The sequence below is a fragment of the Podarcis liolepis genome, assembly GCF_965112155.1.
Source record: "Podarcis liolepis genome assembly, chromosome: 14".
Taxonomy (NCBI): domain Eukaryota; kingdom Metazoa; phylum Chordata; class Lepidosauria; order Squamata; family Lacertidae; genus Podarcis; species Podarcis liolepis.
Genome location: NC_139569.1, coordinates 4,000,922 through 4,028,578, shown reverse-complemented (window position 1 = coordinate 4,028,578; position 27,657 = coordinate 4,000,922). Strand labels below are relative to the sequence as shown.

At 45.9% G+C, this 27,657-nt stretch overlaps 1 protein-coding gene across 4 annotated transcripts in view; it reads right to left on the bottom strand.

Moving 5' to 3' along the window:
• The window catches only part of CARD11 (caspase recruitment domain family member 11), a 335,243-nt gene that overhangs the window by 286,261 nt on the left and 21,325 nt on the right, over positions 1-27,657 (bottom strand). For 3 of the 4 annotated variants that reach the window (XR_014518978.1, XR_014518979.1, XM_083474686.1), the window contains exons 2-5: positions 5,496-5,712; positions 4,438-4,575; positions 3,316-3,641; positions 2,070-2,249 (exon numbers count right to left, since the gene is read on the bottom strand). Coding sequence is in view for 2 of the 4 variants with exons in the window: in XM_083474686.1 (XP_083330812.1) it covers positions 2,070-2,249; positions 3,316-3,641; positions 4,438-4,575; positions 5,496-5,697 (846 nt within the window). In the remaining 2 variants the exon portion in view is untranslated. The remainder of the gene's footprint in view (positions 1-2,069; positions 2,250-3,315; positions 3,642-4,437; positions 4,576-5,495; positions 5,713-27,657) is intronic. The other variant, XM_083474687.1, reaches the window with a different exon arrangement.

Here is a 27,657-nt window from a genome sequence, read left to right as displayed (position 1 = left end):
GCATATCTCTGTGTAGTTGTTTCTCTACTGCACTCCTGGGTGAGCCAATCTGTCTGGCTCCAATTAATTACAACTTTATTTCTTCACTGCTTTGTTTCCAGCTTGTGATTAAGCTCAAGTTAGTCATGCTGATTAACTGATTAACGCTCTCACTCTTCCAAATTATTAGTTGCAAGGCATCTCCCGGGAAGATGGCAGAAGGGAATATGGGGAGGGTCGTCTCAGATGGAAGGTGGAATGCGCCGAAAACGAATGAGCCAGAGGGTTGCTGGGTTACCCGAGAGGCAGGCTATGCACATGCTTAGGGCACGAGCAAAGCAGCTTCACCGAAGAAGAACATTTAAAAAGGAAAAAAAGAATCTGACATTTGATATTCCCCCCCCCAAAAGCATTGATGTCATCACGGGAAAAATCAGAACCTTGTTAAAGAGTTTCTTACACTCCAACGAAAATTCTTTCCCCATTTTGCTCTTCTCTGCTTATTACTCGCTTATCCCCACCCAAAACCAGGGGAATCATACTAATGCAGATTGAAATAATGTGAACAAATTGAATCTGGCAATGTGTTGCAGTAAATCTATGTTTTGCTTAATTTTTTTTAAAAAATTTATTTTACAGTTTAATAAATAATAATGAGAACATTTTTTTTCTTTGTACCCCACCCATTTGGCTGGCGTCAGGGAACTGACATCGGAGCCAGAGGCGGAGGGAAGGCTCCCAAGTGATGCTGGAGAAGGGCCCAGCAGGGAGAGAGGCAGCTCATCAGCTGGGGAAGGAAATCAGTGCAACACCAGGGATAAAGGGGGGCAGATGGGGGAATCGGCGAGAGGGCTCCAGGACTCCTCGCTGAACACCAGCGGGGAGAGCACGGGTCCTCCGCTACCCACACCCTCCCTGTGCAGAAGACTTCCGCGCAGGGAGAGTAGGAGGAGACTTGGCGTCAAACAGCTTTTATGCTGGAAAAGGTTTAAGAAACGCCCACTGACGGATTCTGCTAGCGACTGAAACAGCCACGAAGTGAAGAGCTGTCCAGACAGAAAGGTTTAACCAGGCAACCTAGCCAGGAGTGGCGGCAACTTACGCACGAGCAACCCCTATTACTATTGCAGCTGGGTTGTCCCAGCCACTCTGGGTGGCTTCCAATACCTATAAAAACCACAATAAAAGGTCAAACATAAAAAACTTCCCGGTACAGGGCTGCCTTCAGGTATCTTCTAAAAGTGTAGTTCTTTGTCTCCTTGGCATCTGATGGGGGTGGAGGGGTGTTCCACAGGATGGGTGCCACTGCCAAGAAGGCCCTCTGCCTGGTTCCCTGTGGCTTCACTTTTCACAGTGAGGGAACCGCCAGAAGGCCCTCAGAGGTGAATCTCAGTGTCTGGGCTGAACCATGCCTTGGGCTGGTTAAACAATCTATTGCTTTTTAAATGTGTTTGTGGGAGGGGGCTGTTGGCTGTTGCTGTTGTTACGACAGGTCTTTTGTGTTTTCATTATGTATTTTTATGATGTAAACCACCCTGTGATCTTCAGATGAAGGGCGGTATACCTAGACAGCATCTTAAAAAGTAGAGACATCACTTTGCCAACAAAGGTCCGTATAGTAAAAGGTATGGTTTTCCCAGTAGTGATGTATGGAAGTGAGAACTGGACCATAGAGAAGGCTGATCGCCGAAGAATTGATGCTTTTGAATTCTGGTGCTGGAGGAGACTCTGGACTGAAAGAAGATCAAACCTATCCATTCTTAAGGAAATCAGCCCTGAGTGCTCATTGGAAGGACAGATCCTGAAGCTGAGGCTCCAATACTTTGGCCACCTCATGAGAAGAAAAGACTCCCTGGAAAAGACCCTGATGTTGGGAAAGATGGAGGGCGCAAGGAGAAGGGGACGACAGAGGACAAGATGGTTGGACAGTGTTCTCGAAGCTATAAACATGAGTTTGACCAAACTGCGGGAGGCAGCGGAAGACAGGAGTGCCTGGCGTGCTCTAGTCCATGGGGTCACAAAGACTCAACTAAACGACTAAACAACAACAACAACAACCAGCCATGAGCCAGAAATTAATCCTTGCTCACCTGAATTATGGACTGTAGCTCCTGGATCTTGGTCTTCAAAATCTCATTTTCTCGCTCCAGTTCCAGGACTTGTTCCCTCTTTGGCCGGTTTTCAATGTCATTCTTGAGCTTCAGGGACTGGTTTCTCTCCAGCTTACATTCCTCTTCCACTTTGTTCAGCCAGTGCTTCAGCTGGTCAATCTACCAGTGTGGAGCGAATGTGTGTGTGAGAGAGGGAAATAAGGAAAGAAACATCAAATAAACGCTTGTCCCCTAAAACTAGACTCTGTCCTGCTGAATGGTGTGCACAGCCTATGTTTCAAAAGGCGGGACATTGTGAGTGATGACAAGCCCTGCCTAAAGACATCAGAGTCATTTCACTTTTGGACTTCGGGTTTATTAAAACCCTGAATGTATCTTCGTTTTATACCATTTTAACTGTTGTCGTTTCCCCCAAAAGAATCCTGGGAACTATAGTTTTGTGAGAGTGCTGGTACTTCTCAGTTGGAGATCACTATGTTTTCTAACAGAACTAGAGTTCCCGTGGGTCCTTTGGGAGAGAATGTGTCAGGGCCAGACTGAGGAGGAACGGTGGGGGCTGTGCCCCTTCTCCTGAACCTTCCCTGAGAACAGGAAGACAGTATAGATTTAGAACCGTGGTTTGCAGAAGGACATAGTTCAGAGAATGCAGAGGGGAAAAGCTGGGAAATATTGGAAGAGGAAGCAGAAACACTGGGGGATAGACAGCTGATAGACCCAGCGTCTTTGGAGAGCATTTCTGGGGGGGGGGGAGGCCTCCCCCAGGACTAGATGTGCAGTGAGAGTAGCCAAACAGAAATCTCAGAGACAGAAAGCCCAGGGATGATGTAGGATAAAAGAGATGAAGGGGGGGGGGGACTTTACTTGGAGCAACGCCATTATTAGGGAAGGCTGCATTCCTTCGTCATTCTCTGTGAATTATTGAATAAATTGCTTGGTAAGAACATTTATCATTTCTCTGATTCTGGGCTCCCACCGTGGGAGGGATCTGGTCCCCCGAAGCCTGACAGAATGATTCATAAACCAGTATAAGGGCAGATTTGGTTGGACTCCAGTTCCCATCATCACCGGCTATGCTGGATGGGGCTGATGGGAGTTGGAGTCCAACAACATCTGGAGGACTGTAGGTTCTCCATTTCTGTCTTTGACAAATGGGCAATGAAGATATTTGCAGTCAGATATGGAGTCTAAACAGCCCCCTCTTCTCTTCCCTGAGTGCCTCTCTCACCTCGAGCTGCAGGTCCCGGCTTCTCATCACTGCCATGTTCTTCTCTTCGCTCAGCTGGGCATACCTCATGGCCAGGTTGTAGTTTTCGTCCTTCACCTTGACGAGCTCATCGTTGTAGTTGTTCCTTTCCTCTTTCATCTTGTTGTACCTCTCCTGGAAGGTCAGCAGCTCCTTCAGGTTGAGCTTCAGTTGCTTCCGCTCATCCTCCAGCTGGCGGGATTTGGCCAGGAGCTCGCAGCGCTGAGCATCCTTGGTCTTGACCTGCTGCTGCAGCTTAATGATCTCGTTCATCAGGAAATGGGTGAGGCCTTCATGACCCTCTTCTACTGAAATGGAAAGGAGACGGACAAAGGGTACCAGGGCTACGTGGCTTGACAGGGCTACATTGCCGCAAGTGAGCAGCAGAGCATGGATCGAGGTGACAAGGAGAGAACCAGGGTCCCCTGGTCCAAACAAAACAGAAGAATCTAAGAGCAGCCTGCTGGATCAGGCCAGTGGCCCATCTAGTCTAGCATCCTGTACTCACAGTGGCCATCCAGATGCCTGGGGGAAACCCACAAACAGGATCCGAGCACAAGAGGTTTCCAGCAACTGGTATTCAGAAGCATTACTGCCTGTGACCATGGAGGCAGAGAATGGTCACCATTGCTAGTAGCTATTGGCAGCCCTCTCCTGCATGACTTTGTCTAGTCCTCTTCTAAAGCCATCCAAGTTGGTGGCCATCACCTTAATCTCCCAACACTCAGATAACCTTGGGTTTGTTTGGAGAATCAAAGCCCAATGACCCCAGACTGGTGTAGGATGCTTGGTGAGACAAGGACCCTTGGATTGATTCAGCAGGGCAGGGCTAGATGTCACTAGACTCCAACTCCCATCAGCCCCAGCCAGCCTGGCCAACGGTCAAGGATAATGGGAGTTGTAGTTGAGAAACATCTGGAGGGACCACCAACCACACAGCTTCCCCACCTGATTGTCCTGCTACTCTGATTCTCCTCCCCACTTGGCCCCATTGGTGCTCTGTGTAAGAACCGGGAAAGCTCATGCAGACCTTTTTATTCATGATTTCCCTTGCAATGATTCTGCTTCCCCCACTGAGCCCTGGTAAGGCTGGATCTAACTTACCCACAATGGTGGAAAATCGCCGTGTCGGCTCCTTCCCCGTCACCAGTTTGTACAGTTCTGGGTAGTAAAATTCTAGGCTTTCTAGGAAAACCACATAGCCCCTCTCTCCTTTCGTGTGGAGGATGTCCAGCAGCCGACCTAGAGGGTGACCAAGACAGGACATCTGGATGAGATGAGGGAGGAGAACTCTTGTTTCATTAACTTTCCACTATAATTTGAAGAGGGTGTACAAAAGTGGCACAGAAAGTTTGAAATGGCTATCTGTATCTCCTTCTATATCTCAAGCACCTTTCCTAGGTCTCTTAGAGGTCTCCTAGGTCTCCCTGTATCTCCTTCTATATCTAAAGCACCTTTCCTAGGTCTCTTAGAGGTCTCCTAGGTCTCCCTGTATCTCCTTCTATATCTCAAGCACCTTTCCTAGGTCTCTTAGACTCAGGTCTCCTAGGTCTCCCTGTATCTCCTTCTATATCTAAAGCACCTTTCCTAGGTCTCTTAGAGGTCTCCTAGGTCTCCCTGTATCTCCTTCTATATCTCAAGCACCTTTCCTAGGTCTCTTAGAGGTCTCCTAGGTCTCCCTGTATCTCCTTCTATATCTCAAGCACCTTTCCTAGGTCTCTTAGAGGTCTCCTAGGTCTCCCTGTATCTCCTTCTATATCTAAAGCACCTCTCCTAGGGCTGATATACTTGTGGATTTCAAAGAAGAAATTGGCATTTGAAAGACAGTACCTGTCCTGTCCTGGACCTTAGGCAAGTCAATTGAAAAACTGTGGGGGTTTTTTGGTGTCTTTGTAAAAAATAGCTCAACAGCTCTGGGATTTGTCTAAAAAAAGCTCAACAACTTTTGGGGTGTCCTGGTTTAGAAATATGGCAAACCTACCTTTCCCCAACACGCAATTTACAGCTCCCAAAACACTAAATGTCTCTCCCTATGTACCCAGAGACAGCTTTTCACTTGCTGCAACCCTACCCGGAACCCTGAATTTGGTACAAATGTTCTGACAGAAGACTGGTGCCATTGTAACGTCTGAATCAGTGTAGTTGTGGGCACCTGGCTGTACCTGCTCGGTTGATTTTGGAGAGCAGCATTGGCGAGTTGAGCACTTCGTCCTCATCTTGTTCATCAATGACTTTACACTGGCGCAAGTAAGGGGTCAGCTTGGCTGGGTTGATGTAGCGGGTCAACATGTGGCGATTGCACTCGACATTCTCCCAGAGGGCATCCACTTCGTCCTTCAGGGTCTCCATACTGAGATCATCCATTTCTGATTCTATTCCCTAGAAAACAATGGTGAGAGGAAGAGGATGGACAGGTCAGCAAACAGAATAATTAGGGAATTAGGGAATGTTGGTAAAAATGCATCAACAGAAGGTGCACATGAATTTTATCAGGAAAGATTACTCTGCTTCCATACGAACTAGGGCTGGTGATTTATCTCAACCTCACCAGCAAGCACAAGGGCGCATCTCGGCAGGTGTGCAGCCACATTCTCACCCCAAAAGCCCTCCAAAAATATCCACCATTGCTAGGGTTGCCAGGTCAGGAGCATCCCAGGACCTGAGATTTCAGGGACCAAACCTGACACTTAGGGAAAGCCCCTGGTGATTTCTCTTCTGCACTCCCTCCCATCACTTAGCCTTGGAGATGGAGGTTAATTGGGAGAGAGGAGGCTGGAGTAGGATTTTAATACTGTTGATGATTCTAGTAAGTTTTTGACAAGCCTGGAAATTTTGATGGATTATGATATTTTAAAATTGTTTTAATTTTTTTTCCTACTGTACCAGGAGTAAGGGTCTAATATTTCCAGGAGCAGGTGGGCTGGGATTTTTTTTTAGATAGATGTTCTGTCTGTTGGATGTTTTGTATAAAAACACACTTGTCATTTGTCAAACAATAATGACCAATAACAAAAAAGACCCCAAAGGCATAGATAATTGATAGCCTTGCCTGAACACCTTACACAACACAGACAAGTGGTAAGAGGTGAAGCGAAGAAAGATTGGTTTGAGGAAACATGTCTTTAATTTTAATTTTCCTTTATTGATAAGGATCCAGAACTGCTGGGCCCTCTGCTGCTGTAACATTTATGGTTATGCTGTAACATTCATGTGACTTAACTGACTGTTGTGTGTTATTATTTCTACAGCTATTCTTAATCAAGTTGGATCCCTTGTACTGCAAGTTTCCCTCCTTCCTTCCTTCCTTCCTTGGGTGAAAGGAAGCTGTCTTCACTTCAAGCAAGGCTGCAAGAAGATATTCAAAAGGCTCCTAACACATTTCAATTTCAGCACATTTGCTCTCTGACAATATTCTATATTCTATAGCCTCTGATTTGAGTGCCACTTAAGGTACACGTGACACCTTGCGAAAACTACTCGAGTGTCATGGAAACGTCTCAGCGTCGGTCGCAAACCACAGGTGTGAAGTCATCAACGTGGCCTGACTCAAAATGAGGGGGGGGGGTATGTCATATGCATGTCTTAAAAGAAGATAACCAGAACAGCAAAGGGTTTGCTTGCTTAAGGGCATTTCACACACACACACACACACACACACACACACACACACACACACCATACTTGGCATATAACAGGAGCTTTTATTTGTGGATCAGCCTTGTCTAATTCAGCTATTGCAGGCATGTCCAACAGGTAGATTGTGATCTACTGTTAGATCACTGGACATCTGTGGTAGATCACTGGTAGATCACTGGCTCCCCCCCAAAGATCTTAGGCTCCCCTAAAAAGCTCAACAACTATGACCTGAACCCCCCAAAAGGGGGGTAGAGCACTGCCAGTTTTTAACTCTGTGAGTAGATCGCAGTCTCTTGGGAGTTGGCCACGCCTGAGCTATTGCATGCCTATGATTTCAAAGTTCTCCATTGCAGGGATGAGACAGAGCAGAGCAATTTTGCCCCTACTGCATCTCTCATAGGGCAGATTACGCCAAATGCACATGTGCTTCTGCTTGAACAAATCAGCTTGCAGCTAGAACTCTGGTTTCTTTTTTCCAGGAGCAAAGAGCAACAGCACTCCATGGAGTGTGTGTCTGTGTGTTGAAGGAGAGGGAGAGCACTCTACACTCCAGGCAGCCACACAGTCCAGGTCAGACCTAATACTTCACTTCGAGAAATATGAAGATGCTCTCCCATCAGATGTCAAAGAAATAAACAACTATCTGACGTTTAGAAGACATCTGAAGGCAGCCCTGTTTAGGGAAGTTTTCAGTCACTGATGTTTTAATGTATTTTTAATCTTTTGTTGGAAGCCGCCCAGAGTGGCTGGGGAAACCCAGCCAGATGGGTGGGGTAATAATAATAATAATAATAATAATAATAATAATAATAATAATAATAAATAAATAAATAAATTAAAAAATGCATCAAGAGACCCAAAGAATAGTTGTTGTTTTTAAAATTGGGGTATCCCAGTTTAAAGACAGAGGAGAACCGCAGTGCTCACTTCGGCAGCACATATACTAAAAAAAAAAAAAGAGAGAGAGAGAGCCACAGCTTCTAAGGGTGAGTGAAGGAATCTGTGGAAGGACTGCAGTCCAGCTGTTTCACTGCTTAAAAACGAAGGGTTCCTTGTTGGAGATTGCACATAGTGGGGTAGGAGAGGTCAAAATAATGCCAATATGTTTCACCTCTGGCAACCAATGTGCCTCTTTGGATTTGTATAGCAGATGAGTCTGGAAAGCTGGGAACACAAATTTTCACGGCCCTCTCGCAGCTATGGTGGCTCATTTGCCAGAAGCAATGTTACTTTGCGTTAACTCTAGAAGGGTATACTTGATTCCGATCAAACAAAGCCTCCTACAGCGCAATATACATCAGTATACAATATACGTCGGGATGTTGTGTCATACTAGGGTGGAGAACAATAGGCCAAGCAGGGCTGTGCGTGAGGGAAACGTGTGTCTGAGTTTTGGATGGCACTGGAAGATGGAGATACAGAGATATGTCTTGCTCTGTGCTGGACCCAAGTCTGTGGGTTGGGGGCTTCCCTGGAAACCAAATGGAGAAGTAAGATCTCTCTTAAAAATATATATATATATATACTTTTCAGATATATACATTTCACTAATTTTACAGTCATTTTGACGTTTTAAAACTTGACTTCCTTCCCCCTCTCTCTGCGGTTCCTTAAAATTATTTTTAATATCTTCTGCAAATCCAAAGTAACTTAATCTGCTCATTTATTCACCTACTTTAAATATATACTCTTATAAAACTGCAGGTTATTACAATAATCCTGCCAATGTTCTTATCTGCTTACAGTTTGTTTGTAAATATTCCGTAAACCCTTTCCATTCTTTTATAAAAAGTTTGTTATCTTGATTTCTTATTCTTTTGGTAAGTTTTGCAATTTCTGCATATTCCATAGGTTTTTGTATGCCTTCCTCCTTTGCTGGGTCTTCTTATTTTTCCCCATTTTGGGGCAAGTAACATTCTTGCCGCTATAGTCGCATACATGAATAAATGTATATACAATTTAGGTAGTTCTATCCCTATAATTCCCAAGACAAAGGCTTCTGGGTTTGTTTGTTTTTACAAATGTTATTTTAAACATCCTTTTCATTTCATTGTATATCATTTCCAAATAAGCTTTAACCTTACTACAAGACCACCATATATGATAAAAAGAACCTTCTTTCTGTTGGGGTGTGAATGCTTTGAGTACCTCCATCCTAAGCTGAGGTTGTGTAGGTGTGTAAATGAAACCATGTATTCAAACGAAACCAGTGTCTCCGCTGACTTTCATTCCAAGGAAGCTGAGCGCGGGAAAGCACAGCAACCCCTGGAATCTCTTGGTGCTCGGAGGTTGGGGTGTGGGCTGTGGGAATGTTCAGGGATGCAGGAGAGGATATATTGCTTGATTATAGCCTTTCCAACTTGTGTTAACAAGTTCACAATTTAGCAGAGTAACATTCCCCTTTTAAACTCACAGCGGATGCGTTTGCTCAGGCTCACTAAAGCCTCTATAATAACTGTTCTGGTATTTCCCCCTTATTCCCTCATAAAAGATAAGACACGACACAGCCTTCTATAAAAGTACAGTGGTACCTCGGGTTAAGAACTTAATTCATTCTGGAGGTCTGTTCTTAACCTGAAACTGTTCTTAACCTGAAGCACCACTTTAGCTAATGGGGCCTCCCACTGCCACCATGCCGCCACCATGCAATTTCTGTTCTCAACCTGAAGCAAAGTTCTTAACCCGAGGTAATATTTCTGGGTTAGCGGAGTCTGTAACCTGAAGCGTATGTAACCCGAGGTACCATTGTATAAAAAGAGTTTACTCACATTCTGTTCATAATCGGATCCCAGAAGGCAGACTTAGCTTAGAAAAGTAACATACACCTGGAAACTACCTCATAAGGAGACAGTCCCTTTGTCCTCTCTTCAGCTAAGCAGATGTTGCTTCTTCGATGCATGTAGTCAAAGAGAGAGAGAGATGGCTGCCCTGTCCTGTGCTTTTGTCGTTACCTGCACAGATGAGGCCACACCCACCTCCAGTCACATGCAGAGGAAATTTGTCCCAGCCCAGAAGGAAACAGGAAGTTTACCTGCTGGCTGCATAAACATTCCTCCCCATGTGTAAACATGTTCACTCTAGGAATGTGGTACTTGACTGCTCTTGTGTTTCACATCCCACATGGGCAACGATACAATAGGTAAAGGTAAAGGACCCCTGGACAGTTAAGTCCAGTCAAAGGCAGCTATGGGGTTGTGGCGCTCATCTCGCTTTCAGGCCGAGGGAGCCGGCGTTTGTCCACAGACAGCTTTCCGGGTCACGTGGCCAGCATGACTAAACCACTTCTGGCACAACAGAACACCGTGACGGAAACCAGAGCGCACGGAAACGCCGTTTACCTTCCCGCCGGAACAGTACCTATTTATCTACTTGCACTGGTATGCTTTTGAACTGCTAGGTTGGCAGGAGCTAGGACCGAGCAATGGGAGCTCACTCCGTTGCAGGGATTTGAATCGCCAACCTTCCCATCAGCAAGCCCAAGTGGCTCAGTGGTTTAGACCACATTTACTTATGCAATGGCAGCTTTACGTGGGTGGTGGGGAAATAAATAAATGGAGAATTGGGGAGTGGGAATGATGGTTGGAAGGTGTCATCCAAGATCTCACGAGATCTTGTGAAGGCCCCATGAGATCTCATACAACCTTTAAAGAGCCCAAGTAGGCAAGGCAGAGGGCTTAAAACTCTTTCTGTGGCAGCAGAACCTAGTGCGGTAAGAGTTTTTGAATCCCCAACTTTCTTATTGTGTGAGCCACCCACAACCTTCCAGAGACCTCACACGACCTCCCCAGAGTCCAGTAAGGCAGAGATGGTCAAACGCATGTGAGCAGGGCAGTTGCAGAGGTCTTCCTGGCTTGGCACAAGTGCAGACCCAGTGCCGGATTTACATATAAGCTAAACAAGCTATAGCTTAGGGCCCCACTTTCTTGGGGGCCCCAAAAAAATCTAAAGGAAAAAAACCTGGATGTACATTTCCAAAATATAAGATAAAAAACAAATAAAATAAAACATACAAACAGCAACAGTGTTTTGTGTTGTGTAGGCTCCTATGATGTAAGTAACGGGCCCCACCTGCTAGCCTGTCCCCTAAAATATCACTGGTTTGCTCATTTCTATATATAGGATGCCTACATTCTGCATGGACTTGTTGCAAGGCAAGATGTGCAAAGGGCTTGAGATACCTATTAGGTCCATAAATTACCATATAGCATATATTCAATAAAAAAATCAGCGGCAATTTGTTGTTGACGAAGGACAGCTGGGCATAGAAAGGGCCCCATTACCTTCTATAGCTTAGGGCCCCATCAAACCTCAATCCAGCCCTGTGCAGACTCTTGGAGCGTAAACCCCGTGTCACTTTTGGGCCTGCTGTATTTAAAAAACAGAAAATGGGGTGGAAAAGCTCCAGTGCAATTGCACCAACGCCTCTCCCACAGGCAGCTCACAGGCCAGCAAAATTAAAAAGGAGAGGGCTGAGGGTCACAGCGAAAACACAACATATAGGCACGTATGTGGCCGCGCAGAGTACTACATGGCGGGTTCACGGCTGTGATTTAACAACCAGAAAGCTAAATTGGAGATGTTCCTGTATAGATCTTGGCATGGAATTTAATTCTATTGACTCCACACCTAATAAATATGAATGCTTTATATCATTAACTGGGAGAATTGCCCAAACACATATACCTAAGAGATGCCGGTGAGAATTTGCTCTCGGCCTTATTAAAGAGAACAGCAAAAGTATTTCATATCTCTCTGTAAATTATTTGGAGTTATAGAGCGAAGTTCCGCCTCCACAGGAAACCACCCCAATGTGGCAAAATGCTAATGAAGCAGACTGATGAAGACAGGAAAAGGGCAGGAAATGATACCACAAGCTAATTTAATACTTTTTTAGTTGTTGTTTTGTGTTTGTTTGTTTTTTAAAAAGAGGGTTTGGGCAGTGATCCAAAACCTTCAGTTCTATGCAATGCCACCAGCAAACAGTTTTGCTGCAGCACCCGTCAACTTAACCAACCCACTAAGAGCTTGCTTGCACCCATCCTGGAATAATTATTCAGGTCTAACAACTGCTTAGCTTTCCTCAGTTTTGAACTTTGTTAAACAAAGCAGGGAGTAGCTCCGCAGCTGTAGCAGGAGCAGCCCTGGCAGATCAGATCAAAACTCCATCTAATTCAACATCTTGTTTCACAGGAGAGGTATGAAGGCAATGGTCTTAACTTGCTCGCTTCCAGTGCCAGGTATTTACAGATAGGCTGCCTCTGCCTCTGGAGGTGCCACTTAGGGCTTGTCATGTGCCTAGAAAGCAGGGGGTCCAAATGGCTTTCTGCTTGTGCCGTTCATGGGTCTGAGCAGTTTTGCCTTTGCCCTTCTGCTTTCTCCGGGAAAACCTGATGTTTAGTGCTGAATCGGAACAAACAGCAATCCATGGAAAACCCAATTGCTGTTTGTTCCAATTCGGTGCTAAACCGTGTGTTTGGTAAATCAACGCAGCTACCAAACTTATCCTGGCTCCTTCTATTTCCTAGTCTTAGGGCAGATCTCTTGCAAGGTTTCCCTCATGCAGGAGCCTTTCCAAACCCAGAGGCTACGGCACAGTGCAGAGCATGTGCTTTGCCAACCAGATGTGGCTCCTTCTATGAGCCCTCCTTCTGCTTAAGGATGTTTTGCACTGCAGCTGCAGGGCAGAAATCCTCCAGGGAAGAACTCCTGTGCAAAACACATGGAATTGTACCAGAGCTGGACATGAGCAGTGCTGGATTTACATATAAGCTAAACAAGCTATAGCTTAGGGCCCCACTCTCTTGGGGGCCCCCAAAAAATTTAAAGGAAAAAAACCTGGATGTACATTTCCAACATATAAGATAAAAAACAAATAAAATAAAACCTACATACATCAGCAGTGGTTTGTGTTGTGTAGGCTCCTATGATGTAATAATAGGCCTGCTAGCCTGCTCCCTAAAATATTACTGGTTTCTCCTTTCTATATATAAGGTGCCTACATTCTGCAGGGACTGGTTGTATTTCAGTTCAACAATTACTTTGATAAAATACATATTTTGTTATATGCAAATGGCTTTAGATACCTATTAGGTCCACAAATTACCATATAGCATATATTCAACACACAAAAACAGTGACAATTTGTTGATGGCAAAGGACAGCTGGACATATAAAGGGCCCCATTACCTTCAGTAGCTGAGGGCCACATCAAACCTCAATCCGGCCCTGCACATGAGTTCCTGTAATGTTACTGCACAACTTGTGAGTATTTCCATCAGGTGTGCCCAGAAACAACTGGTACCGCATGTCCCGAGTCTCTCCAAAATCAATGATTCATGATTTTTTTAAAAAATAAGAAAGACATGTACATCACCTTTTTTAAAAGGAAAGGAAAGGAAAGAATAAGAATGTTGTCTTATATTCGTGGTTCACTCACTCATGTCCCTAATGAGACTAGATAGATTTGTAGCCTCTGGATTTAGCAAAGATTGACTTACTTCAAAGTAAATGCATTTTCGATCAGGATGTTAGTTACGCTTTTCGAGCTAAACAATAATGTAAGTACACTTTCAGTTTCTAATCTATTTTTAAACAGCGTCAGGCTTTGATTGGAGTTTGGGTGTAGCTTCTTCCGCGCTCTGGCGCTACTACATCAAACACAGTTCCTTCTGCACTCCAGTGCTGCTGCACTGAATAGCAAGGGAGAAGGGGAAATGTTGCTAAATAGCAGACTACAGTTGTAGCTTGGTTTTGGAACAGCTTAGTTCCCGAATGTTTTGGCTCCCGAATGCCGCAAACCCAGAAATGACTGTTCCAGTTTGCGAAATATTTTTGGAAGCCGAACATCCGATGGGGCTTCTGCAGCTTCCGATTGGTTGCAGGAGCTTGTTGCAGGCAATCAGAAGCCGTGCTTTGGTTTTCGAACATTTTGGAAGTCAAATGGACTTCTGAAATGGATTTTGTTCGACTTCCAAGGTACGACTGTACTAGGTTTGAGCTTGCTCTATGTCTCCAGAACTGCCTCACCAGATGTGTGGCATGGCACAAACTCTCCAGCTAGCTATCTTAGCAGCCAAGTTGTACCTTCAGTACAGCTGCACTGGAGTGCAGAAGGAGCCACATTTAAAATTCAGGAGAAAAACGGAGGGCTCCCGAATATTGGTGAATCAGAATAGTGGATGAAAACATAATAAAGTTAAGGAATTGGTACATTAGTTGAGTTTGTAGATAGCTCCGGCAGCATATGGAACAGTGGCAGCGCTGACCCTTGCTGACAACTTGATAAGTATCTGAAAAATGGAGGTGATGGCAAACACGGCCTTTGCCAATGTGGACATCTGCTTCCACATTTAACATGTGACACAAGTGTGAACGCACCTAGCAAAATTTGCCGGCCTTGCATCGCTTGTGCTTCTTGCAGAGAGACGTTTTTAAAAACAAAACATTCAAAAACGGTAGCAATGGAACAAGAGGAGAAAAGCAAAGGGGGGTGATTGACGGTGCAACAGAAAGAGACAAAGGACCAGCTCCCGTATGCACTGATTCCATAGTGTAGCTATGTGCAACATCAAGAAGTCTTTCTTTTTATCTATCCTGACTCTTCCAACATTCACCTTCATTGTCTGCAAGCTCTAGTGTTAGGAGCGAGGGAGAGAAACTTTTCTCTATTTGATTTCCACATGCTTTGCATACTTTTGCAAACTTCTATCATGTTGCCTCTGAGTTCCCTTTTCTCTAAGCTATAAAGTCCCAAATGCTTCAGCCTTTCCTCCATCCCCTTGATCTGAATCTTTGCCGACTCTGCAATATCCATTTCGAGGCGAGGCAACCCGGAAAGCACCCAGTATTCCAAATGTGGTCACAGCGTCACTTGCTTTAGAATAAAATGTCCCTATCTTCATGAGGAACGTTGGAAGGTATGGACCAGGCCCCAACTTTATTGCTGGAAATCTTACCACTCCCAAATGGGAGTCATCCTCATCATTTATTTGCATGATGCCTTTCTACAACAAACTGTGCTCTAGGAAGTAGCGGCACCCAGGGCGGCGCAGCCTGTACGGACTGCACATGCACAGCATCCCATATGGGGTGCCACTCACGCATGGTGGCCGTACGAGATACCGCTCATGGACGGCGCACGAGAGCAGCAGCCTGTACAGATGCTGCACAAGCGGCGCCCATACAGACTGCGGGTGCCCTTGGCCGTTCTACAGCTGGAGGGAAGCAGGGGCCATCTTGTCACCCCTCCCAGAGTGGCAACCGGGGCGGACCGCCCCCTCTGCCCCCCTCCCCATGCCACTGGAGCTAGGTGGCTCACAAAATGGGGGAAGAATGTTACATAATTCACAAATTACAAAATATAACAAAATCTAAATAATCAACAAGGAAAACATCTCATTAAGAAATACAGTCGTACGATACCTTGGTTCTGCAACGGCTTAGTTGCTGAACAAATCGGCTCCCAAACGCCACAAGTGTTCCGGTTTGCGAATGTTTTTGGGAAGCCAAACATCCGACACGGCTTCCGACTGAGTACAGGAAGCTTCTGCAGCCAATTGGAAGCCGCACCTTGGTTTTCGAACAGTTTCGGGAGTTGAACTGACTCCCAGAACAGAGTAAGTTTGAGAACCAAGGTACCACTGTCGTCCACAAAACTATATAATTCCCTCCTAATTCATTATAAGAACCATAGCTGTCAACTTTTCCCCTTTCTTGCGAGGAATCCTATTCAAAATAAGGGAATTTCCCTTAAAAAAAGGGAAACGTTGACAGCTATGATAAGAACATCAAAAGAGCCTGCAGGATCAGGCCCATTTAGTCCACCATCCTGTTCTCACAGCAGCCAAGCAGTTGCCCCAGGGGTAAACCAGCAAGGAGAATCTGAACCATAGCTGTCAAGTGTCCCTTATTTGAAGGGACAGCCCCTTATTCCAGCACCATGGCCCGCTGCTGTCCCTTATTGATGGATGTCCCTTAAATGTCCCTTAAATGATGTCCCTTAAATTTCAAAGGAAGCAGCTCCTCTCCTTCCCTTCCTGCCAGCCAGGGAGGAGGGAGGCTCCAACTGTGTTGCTTGGCTGTGTTGCTCACCCAATAAGAAGTCTAAGAACGACTGGGGGGTGGAGCTTGGATGCCCTGTGTGTGGCTAATTAATGCAAGCTGAGGGGTTTTTTGAATGCTGGACGCCATTTTGTTGCACATGCTGCTGCAAACTTTGCAGTGCAAAGCCAGACCGGGGAGCCATCTTAAGTTGAGGCTGCCTTCAGATTCTATTCAGTTGAACCTCTGGTTACAAAGTTGGTTGGACAGTGTTCTCGAAGCTACCAGCATGAGTTTGACCAGACTGCAGGAGGACAGGAAGACTGGAGTGCCTGGAACAGGTGAGGCTGCAGGTCCCTTATTTTGGCTGCTGGTCCCTTATTTTCAAGGCTGCTGGTCCCTTATTTTCAAATCTGTAAGTTGACAGCTATGATCTGAACACAAGAGCAATTCTCCCTCCTGTGGCTTCCAGCAGTTTCAGAAACATACTGCAGCAAACACATGAGATGTGGAGTGGCCTTGGCTTTAGGGGTGAACCTGAGTTCAACAGAGTGACATCCAGTAATTTGCACTGTATCGTCAATGCAAGTGGGTGCTCATGGGTTCTACACCAGTTCACACATGCAAATCTTAAGAGCATCACTAAGCAGTGTCTGCTCACATGCACACAGGGTTCTTCAAGGGAGGATCTGGACTTGGAGGTGTCTGCAATTGGTCTGTGGGCAACTCTCACCCCAGCTGATGCTGGCTGGACAGCTGTGGCCCCTTTTGTGCACCGATGACCTGGCCACTGTCCTCCACGCTCTGGTGACCTCCAGCCTGGATTATGGCAATGCGCAAGGCTGTCCTGGAAGATGACACGGAAAGTTCCACTGCCCCAGAGCACAGAAGCCCTTAGATCTGTTTAAGATTTAATATGACTCCTGCTTTAAAACAGATGTGTTGGTTGCCAGTTTTTTTTTTTTACAGAAGTGTAATGTCTCTCGTATTTTTTCCATGTAACATTTTTACAAATTCATTTCATTTGTTGAGACATTAGGGGGGGAGAAAAAAAGGGGTGGAGGGAGGGAAGATGGGTGGGGGTGGGGTGGCGATGTTTCTATTATGCTTAATGTATGTAGGGTTTGGTGTCAGCCTTGCTTGTGCTGTTCACTTGTGTTCCTTTGGTGGTGAGAGAGGTTGGGGTTGGCCTAGGGTGTGGTTGTTTGTTTGTGATTGGCTGTGGTGATCTTTGTTTTCGTGTGTGAGTGGGGTGGGTTGGTGTTTTGGATCAGGTTAGCCATATTGATTTGTATGCTGTTGGTGGATTATTGTCATTGTCTTGTTGGGCTGTGTATGTGATACCAAGATGAAGGTCTACCAGGCTTGCGTGTTGAGTGCACTGCTTTATGGTAGGGAGTCATGGGCAACTTACAGCTATCAGGAGTGATGCCTTAATGACTTCCACGTGCGCTGCGTCAGGAAGATTTTGGGCATCACATGGAAGGAGAGAGTCTCAAACAAAGATGGGCTCTCTCAAGCCCACATTCCCAGCATGTTCGCACTCCTGTCTCAGCGACGTCTACACTGGCTTGGTCATGGCCACAGAACGGAAGATGGCAGGATCCCCAAGAACGTGCTCTATGGGGAGCTGGCTTCTGGCACCAGGCCAGTTGGCACACCAACTCTGTGTTATAAAGATGTCTGCAGACATGATGTGAATGAAGGCTGGGAGCACCAGCCCTGCCATGCAGGAATTTCTTGCAGACGACTACGTGCTTAGAGATAGACAATCAGGCTGTGCATAGCAGTGACCAGAGGAATAACAACAACAACAATTATCATTAGCATTATTTATAAGCCACCCATCTGGCTGGGTTTCCCTAGCCCAGGCATAGGCAAATTCGGCCCTCCAGCTGTTTAGGGACTACAGCTCCCATCATCCCTAGCTAACAGGACTAATGGTCAGGGATGAAGGGAATTGTAGTCACAAAACATCTGGAGGGCCAAGTTTGCCTATGCCTGCCCTAGCCACTCTGGGTGGCTCCCAATAGAATTAAAAGCACAATAAAACATCAAACATTAAAAACTCCCCTAAATTCTGATTCCCAATTCTTTCTGCCTTCAGATGTCTTCTAAAAGTCATATAGTTGTTTATTTCCTTGACATCTGGTGGGAGGGCGTTCCACAGGGTGGGTGCCGCCACCGAAGAAGAAGAAGAAGAGTTTGGATTTGGTCTGAGAGACTTCACAGAAGTGTGACTGGCCCAAGGTCACCCAGCAGCTGCATGTGGAGGAGCGGGGAAGCGAACCCGGTTCCCCAGATTACGTGACTACCGCTCTTAACCACTACACCACACTGGCTCTCCAGAAGGCCCTCTGACGTTCCCTGTAACTTGGCTTCTCGCAGTGAGGGAACCACCAGAAGGCCCTCGGCACTGGACCTCAGTGTCTGGGCTGAACGATGGGGGGGGGGGGGAGACGCTCCTTCAACTATACTGGGCCAAGGCTGTTTAGGGCTTTGAAGGTCAAACCAACACTTTGAATTGTGCTTGGAAACGTACTGGGAGGAATGATCGCTGGGAGGAGCACAGAGAGAAGAAACACTGTGGTGCATCTGCCCCAGCTGCAACTAAACATGTCTCTCCCATGTTGGTTTCTACAGCCACAGCAGGTGCTGCAACCTTCCAGTGGTTTGACTTCACCCGCAAAGATGCACAATTCCCAATGGATGCCAACCGTGAGCAAAAGTGGGCAGAGTCTTGGATGTGATGCTCACCTGTGCACAGTTTCCTCTGTGCAGTGAGCTGTATTCCAGCCACATAGAAGCCAGAGGTTTTTGCACATGCATCTCTCCATTCTCCATCTGTTCAAGGAAGATGTGCTAACAAAGTCCAAGGGCAAATGCCAGCCGGGCAAAAGCCTTTCAGTGTCGTATGGAGAGGTGGGGTCAGGGGAAGATTTCCAAGGGATGGATATATGTGCACAAGTCAGGGAGGGTAGACTTTGATGCCGCTTTGAGGCACATTCCTGCCTCCCTGAGATTCATCCTGCTTGAAACAAGGAGCTTTGAGCATCCAAATGTAAAAGGATGGGGGAAACAGAAATAATCGGGAATCAGACTCTGTGGGTGGGGTGGGCCAAGGGAGGAGGAATCAAGAGAAAACACAAACACAAAAAACCGAGGGTGGAAATAAAAAGAGAACGAGGGTCCTGAGATGGATCTTGGCGTCCTCAGGATTAGTGTTAGCTCAGAGCATGCAAATCAAAGTAATGGCACAATAATTTTAATAATTTACCACAGGAATTTAGTGCATCTATTTAAAGGGATTTCAGAAGTCGCGAGAAAGGAGATGAAAGCTTGGCATTTAATAAAGGCTTTAATCTACACACCCTCCGTGTTGTTACGCATAATGATGAGGGGGGGGGGAGGACAATGGTTATGGAGGCAACAGAAGGCAAATGCTTCCAAGGAGCTGGACTTTTTTGGCTGTTTTGAAGACTGCATTGGCCTCCAGGACATCATCTGTTGCCATTTCCCCAGCCCTTTTGCTGAAAAGACGGCCAAACGAAAGCAAGCAGCTGCAGCGCTTGGTTTCTTTCCCTGTCCTGACTTTGGGCCAAATGTCAGGACGGTCAGGTTCACCTGACCTTGGTTTTGTGGGAGGGCAGCACAGAAAGCGGGATTAATCCGCCTATCTGGGGTCTGTGTAATTTTCAAGAGTTTCTTCCTAAGTCCACCCCATCCCCATTTCTGGATCAGAGAATTTCAATTAAAAAAAAAATCACACAGAATTTTACATTTCTGGCATACAATTTCGTCCTGAAATTTGCAAAAAATGATTGCAACTTTTGAGCTAAGGATTGTATTTCAAAATTAAGAGGTGTGCACACTGTAGGGTGACTGTGGCACCACACATTGAAAGCATGTTTAAGATGTGTTGCTCCCCACCCAAAGAATACTGAGAACTGTAGTTTGTTGTGTTGGGAATTGTAGTTCTGTGGGAGTAAACTACAGTTCCCACGATTCTTTGGAGGAGAGCCCTCTGCTTAAATGTATGCTAAATGCATGTTGCATACACAGCCTGCATGTGTGTTCTAATCCACCTGTTAGTCCAGGAAGTGCAAATCAGGGGGGGGGTGTCACTTTGCAGACCAAATTAAATCCTCAAGTGACACTATAAGGTGTAGGGACAGTGGTACCTCTGGTTAAGTACTTAATTCGTTCTGGAGGTCCGTTCTTAACCTGAAACTGTTCTTAACCTGAGGTACCACTTTAGCTAATGGGGCCTCCTGCTGCTGCTGTGCAATTTCTGTTCTCATCCTGGGGCAAAGTTCTATATGCACACCTCCCCCTAATACATGTATTTTTGTAAACATCCTTGGGTTGGAGAACTGCACAGAAAATTTCGGACGAGTGCGAATTTTGAGGGACAGTGGGGCTTCAGTTTCCATATTGCTTTGAGAAGCGAATTTGCTAAATTCGGCTTGAACTGAGAACTGGTTCAAATTTCCTCCCTCATCCCTCCTCCTCTGCGGAGGACATTGCATGGATGGGGCACCACCAGGGAAGATGTTCTCCCTCCATGTTCACCACCCACCTAACTTCAGATAACAGAGGAGGGCCCTCAAGGGGTGCCCATCGATTTTGGGCAGTGTCACAAAATAAGTCAGTGAGTGCGTCACGAGACATTCCTGCAGATGCTGAACACCTGCAGGTCCTGCAGAGACCAGGATGGGAGGCTGGGTGTTCTCTCATCACCCTTGACCATTGCTGGGGTGCTGAGGCTGCTGGGAATTGGAGTCCGACAGCGTCTGGAAGGGCAGGGAGAAGAGGCAGCCAGACTCCTTCTCTGAAGTTCCAGAGATTCTGCAGAAACCCACGTAGGAGCTGAGTCAATTTAAGAGCCTACCTTAAAACCTTGCAGGAAGACACTTCTCGTTGCCGGAGAGCAGTCCAAGAGAAAGGCTTCGCTTTCGGAGCTTTTCAAACCAGCACCTTGTTCCGCCGCTCAGCGGCAGAACCGCTCTTGTTTTGTCCCACCATCTTGGCCTCCTTCCTCTTGCTCTGCTTGCACCCCTGAAAGCGTCGCTACTGTGGAACAGTGCAACGTGCTTCCGGAACCAGCCACCCACCCATTGCTGGCCTTTGCAAACCTGGTGCCTATATTTAGCATGGGGTGGGGGGTGGGCAGGGGCCAGCCTTGCTTCCCCCTTCTTCTCTGTTCAGAGGCAGAGAGGAGCTTGCAGCAGTGCAGCGTGGTTCCTCTTACAAGGGGAAAACCAGAAAGGAAGTTTTATCTGGGAGCCAGAAAGCGTCCTTGCCACCTAGAGAGGGGGGTTTAATGGGGGGAGCAGCACCTGGAAGATTGACCCCCAGACCATCAACTGCACACCCCCTCCCCCGATATTTGTCTGAGGAGTGCGATGGGGGATGAATTTGATTCAGTTTGAATTAAAGGCAAAACTATCTGTTTCAAAACTGCTAAAGCAACACGCAAACTGAAGCATGGTCAGCATTTGAAATCCACAGTTCTCTGAATGTTGCAATGCAGTTTTCTAGGAGCTGTCTACAAAAATACAGAGATTAGGGGAAATCATACACACCTTAATGAAAGTAGCATAAAAAAATCGCATTAGTTTAGGGAAAGCTGCATTGCAAAAATGTGTATCTTAGTCAAAACAGCACACAAAACTGTGTTTATTAGGAGAAAGTTACACGAAAACACTTGTGAATGTTTGCCAGGATTTTTTCCCCCATGGTAAATTGCTGCAGAAATGTGGATAATTTTAGGTTTGGAAAAAATGAGAATCTGAGAGAATGGAAATTGACAAATTCATCCATCCCCACTGAGACAGCAAGAAAGCAAAGTACCACTGTCTAAATGTTCAGGAATTGGTGCTTGATCATTTGGAGTGCCCTTCATGAAACTCATAAGCTTTGCCTCCACTTTAGCCATATTCACAGAATCATAGAATCGTAGAATTGTAGCTAGGAACAAAGAAGAACCACCCTATCCTCCAGAATGAGAAATTGCAAGCATGGATTCAGTGTTATAATGAAACAAACTAGCCCCGAAACAAAATAATCCAAATTCTGTGCTAAGTAGAGGTGTTGTAGTTCAGGATTGTGGGGGGTGGAGGGATTGAAGACCCAATTCTATTTCTGCAGCAGGGTCTCTGTCTCCAGGATCCCTGAACTGGCCAATCAGACTGTAAGGAGAGCCTTTTAGCCACTGAGAAGGTGTGACTGGAGCCAGACACCGAGGATGGGCTCCTAGGATCACTCTGGAGAAGTCACAAAGGAAGAACGTCAAGGAGTTGTCCTATATAGAATCATAGAATGGTGAAGTCCAACCCCTTGCAGTGCAGGAATATCAGCTGAAGCATCCATGACTGATGTCCGAGCAAGGGGAGTCCACAATATGTTCCGAAGCTAAGCATTTAGGAACGCAAAGTGCTTCAGTTTCTAGAGAACGGTGTGCAGGTTCTCTTACATGCAAAGGAAGTTCACAAAACAGAGAAACCAGTAGGAGAACACTTCAATCTCCCAGGACATTCTATACAAGATCTCAAAGTAGCTGTTTTACTACAAAGGAATTTCAGAAATAGACTGGAAAGAGAAGCTGCTGAATTGTAACTTATTACCAAACTTAAAACCATGGAGAGACCTGGTCTGAACAAAGACATTGGATTCTTATCTCATTATACATGACTAAGCCATTTTTCACCTTCTCACCCCTTGCCTTTTCCTGTAAGACCTATTGCAGTCGTTAAGAGTCGTCAACAGGCTCATCTCAGCTACCTGCCAATCTCCCATTCCCACCACCCTTCTGAGTAATACCCCTCCCCACCTTCTCACTATATAGAAGGATCTGGCAACTTCTGTTTCAGTGTATCTGAAGAAGTGTGCATGCACACAAAAGCTTATACCAAGAACTAACTTAGTTGGTCTTTAAGGTGCTACAGGAAGGAATTTTTTTATTTTGACTATGGCAGACCAACACGGTTACCTATCTGTAAATGCAATGGAACGTCAAGGAAAAGACAACCTAAGTCACTCTGAGATAAGATATTGGAGCACACCAAAATCATTTGCCCATGGAAATGCATAGAAAACAGTAGCAAGGGAACACAAAGAGATCTGCACCGATCACTGCAATGCACCCCTTATTATGATTATTGTATAATCTTAGGGGGAGGTGTGGCTTCACGGTGGCTGCGAAGGGACTCTGCGCTTCTGAATTTACCACTATGCTGCTGGTGCTATGGAAATCTCAAGTTCCTACAAATTAAGCCGACGTCCACATTTCCCTCTTATTTTGCATAATTGATTCTGCCTTTGTATACGGCTGCCATGGACTGGCTGGATGCAGAGAGTGGAGGGGGAACCATCTGGGGAACCCCCAAAGGAACCCCCAGGGGAAGAAGGCTCAGAGTCAGGGGATTGGTGGTGGGATGACGATGAGTGATCAGAGAGAGAAGGCTGGGAGGAGGAGGTGTTGGAAGCTGTGTCCAGGGCAGCTGTCTAGCAGCTCCATTTGGTATTCAGGCTGAGACCCTACCTGCCCATGGACTGTCTCGCCAGAGTGGTGCATGCTCTAGTTATCTCCCGCTTGGACTACTGCAATGGGGCTACCTTTGAAGGTAACCTGGAAACTGCAACTAATCCAGAATGCAGCAGCTAGACTGGTGACTGGGAGTGGCTGCTGAGACCATATGACACCAGCCCTGAAAGACCTACACTGGCTCCCAGTACATTTCCGAGCACAATTCAAAGTGTTGGTGCTGACCTTCAAAGGCCTAAACGGCCTCAACCCAGTAGACCTGAAGGAGCGTCTCCACCCCCATCATTCAGCCAAGACACTGAGGTCCAGCTCTGAGGGCCTTGTGGTGGTTCCCTTACTGTGAGAAGTGAGGTTACAGGTTACCCGGCAGAGGGCCTTCTCGGTAGTGGCACCCACCCTCCCATCAGATGCCACTGAAATAAACAACTTTCTGACTTTTAGAAGACATCTGGAGGCAGCCCTGTTTAGGGAAGTTTTTAATGTTTGATGTTTTAGGAGGCCCAGCCAGATGGCCGGGGTATAATCATCATCATCATCATCATCATCATTATCTGAAGAGGCAACAGGGTTGAGTGAGCCAGAAGAGGCTGGGGCAGAGAGCAGTCTAGATTCAGAGGCAGAAGTGAAGGCTGGTGAGGAGAGGAATCAAGAAGCAGAGTGGAGACAGACTGCTGGAGAAGCCGGGGAATCTTCCCTTCCTGCTGTGACCAGCTCTCCTCCCCTGATCTCCCAGAACCAACAGACACATGAAAAGAGCAGAAGAGAGATTGGTTGCTCACAGAAAAAAGTCTCAGATTGCTTGGAAAGAAACCCTGGAGAGGAGGGGACTGTGGGAAGACCTTCAGTCCTCGCAGCTGCCTCCTTGGGGCAAGAGCTACTGAGAGGAGTTGGTAGGATCACTAGGCCTGCAGTATTTTGGTTTCTTTGAATGAAGAAGTAACTTCACTGATACCAGCGGGATTTTTTTATTGCTGACTCCAAATACTGACAATGGTTTTGCATAATTATTTTGGCTTTGCTAATCAGGAGGAAGAGCACACAATGAAGGAGGATACCGAGGTGCTGCCTACAACCTCCAGAAATCTTATCCATCTTCTGAGATTACAGCAGATATCACCCACACACTTGTTTGCATATTGTTGCAATCATGAGGTCTAGAAACCTGCCCTTTCCCTGCAAACAGTGCAAGATTCTCAACAGGCTGAATGTCCTGTCCAGTATCAAGTTCTGTAGGGGTTTTTTGTGCTGGCTTAGAATAGCAGTACACGGCTACCCCTAAAAGCCCTCCGTAGAAGCGGCTGATATTGATCTCTTGAGCCACACAGGGTGTTGAGGAAAGCTCGCACGCAACACGACGCTTTTGTGTTTTTGTTTTTGGCTGAAAAATTAACACAGCCTAGAAATGAGGTGGGATTTCCGACAAGCCTTTCCGTCTGTCATTTCTCATTCTGTTTATCTTCCTCATGGAAGCCTTTAAGTTTCCAGCTTTGCACATCCTTAATTGCTGAGTCAGCTGCCACAGCTCAGAGTCGTAAAAATCTATTTTCAAAGGGTCCAATGGTTTTATTTTCCAATCATAAATATGGAATTTAATTAGCAGCTTGCTGCTAATGAAGTCATTGTGGAAGAGAAGATGGGCAGAGGCACTGAAACGTCAAGCATAAAACACAAACAAGAAGTGTCATGTGGACACACTTCTGCAGTAACTGGGTTAACACTTTGGGGTCCTTCTACTTTTCAGTAAAGGCTTCTTTCACTACCATCTTTCATCACATGCACTCCAATTCCTCTGCCTGTGACCAGGGCCAGATTTAGGTTGGATGAGGCCCTCAGCTACTGAAGGTAACGGGACCCTTTATATGTCCACCTGTCCTTTGTCAACAACAAATTGTCACTGTTTTTTTGTGTTGAATACATGCTATATGGTAATTTATGGACCTAATAGGTATCTAAAGCCATTTGCACATAACAAAATATGTATTTTATCAAAGTAATTGTTGAACTGAAATATAATTGAGAAGAAGTATTTGTTGTTTAGTCGTTTAGTCGTGTCCGACTCTTCGTGACCCCATGGACCAGAGCACACCAGGCACTCCTGTCTTCCACAAGAAGAAATATATTAATAGTGAAATACACACTGCAGGTTTATTTTATTTTAATCTTATATTTTGAAAATGTACATCTAGGGTTTTTTTTCCTTTAATTTTTTGGGGGCCCCCAAGAGAGTGGGGACCTAAGCTCTAGCTTGTTTGGCTTATATGTAAATCCGGCACTGCCTGTGATCAGTAACAAGGTGAGAATTGTCAGTAGGAGACACGCCAGTGTGGGACAGTGTGGTACAGTGGTTAGGGTATCCGAGGGCAATCTGGGAGATCTGGGTGAGGGGAGCAAGACTTTATGCTGGCCATCAGGCAATGGCTTTTCCCACCTGCCTTGGCTGACCCTCCAATCCGAGGAGCCTTCATAAGGCAACTGTTTCCAGAGGAAGAACTGTGAGGGGAGAGAGACTGTTTTTCACTGGGTGTGTGTGTGGGGGGGGATTTGCTTTCACCTTCGCTGCCCCACCTCCAGCCCCACCTTCAGAAGAGAGCCGCTGCCACGGACATTATGTGCATGTGCATTTTAATGAGCTGAACAGAGTGAAAGATTATGAGTCATGGGAATGTGGGGAGTGTGCATGAATTCAACAGTGCTTAGTTTATTTTTTGGCTGCTGTTTTGTTGATGCTGTTAATATTGTTTTATAGATTATGAATGCCGTAGTGCTTTGTTAATGTGCTAATGTGGCTTTTGTTGTAATTGTGCTGTTTGGCTTTCTTTCTTTCTTTTAGTTGTTTTGTTAATGGCGTTTTTAGATTGCAATTGTTTTACTGACGATTTGTTAATTAGTCCATATGTTTTATGCCATAGTTGTGAATTACTAGGGGCATGGTGCTGATAACGCCAAGGTTGCAGGTTCGATCTCTGCCTGGGACAGCTGCATATTCCGGCATTGCAGGGGGTTGGACTAGATGACCCTTGGGGCCGCTTCCAATTCTACAATTCTATGATTTTATTGTTATTTATTTTTGTAAGCCGCTTTGCAATTCATTTGAATGCAAAGCACATAGAAATGTGCTGGTTTTAACCTTTAAAGCCCTATGCAGCCTAGGACCCACGTACCTACGGGACTGCCTCTCCTGGTATGTCCCGCGGAGGACCTTACGGTCTTCAAACAAAAACATCTTGGGGGTCCCGGGCCACAGGGAGGTTAGGCTGCCCTCAACCAGAGCCAGGGCATTTTCGGCCGTGGCCCCGATCTGGTGGAACGCTCCGTCACAAGAGACTAGGGCCCTGCAGGACTTGACATCTTTCCGCAGGGCTTGCAAGACAGAGCTGTTCCACCAGGCCTTTGGCCAAGGCACAGTCTGACCCCCTCCTTCGGTAATCCTCATAGAACTCTAGCCCAATGGTTGCCATTAATTTGATTTGAATTGATTATAGAATGAATTGATTTTAGAATGCTGTGTTACTTTTATTGTTATCTGCTCTGAGCCCGGCTTTGGCTGTGGAGTGTGGGATATAAATAATAATAATAATAATAATAATAATAATAATAATAATAATAATAATAAAATATATAATAAATCAAGTCCGCACTCAAGCATGAAGCATTTCTATCCCATCTTTTTATTCAAGGAGTGCAACGTGGCATGCACGGTTCTCCTCCTCCTCACTGAATACACACAACAACCCTGTGAGGAAGGTTAGGCTGAAAGGCAGTGGCGGAACCCCAAGGTCACCCAGTGAGAGCTTCGTGGCCAAGCGGGGGATTTGAACCCTGGTCTGACACTCTAACAACTATGTCATGCTGGCCAACCCAAGCCTATCTGTGGTGTCGCAGTGCCAGTTTGATACCAGGGAGATCTGGGTTCAAATTCCCACTCGGCTGTGAAGCTCACTAGGTGAACTTGGAGCAGGGTTCTCGTGAAGATGAAATTGGAGGTGGAGGAAAACCTTGTAAGGCATTGTGGACTCCTTGGAGGAAAGGTACGATAAAAATGGCAAGCAGAAATAAATGGTTCTGCTTTCAGGAAACACAGAAGTCTTCGTCCTGGATAAAAA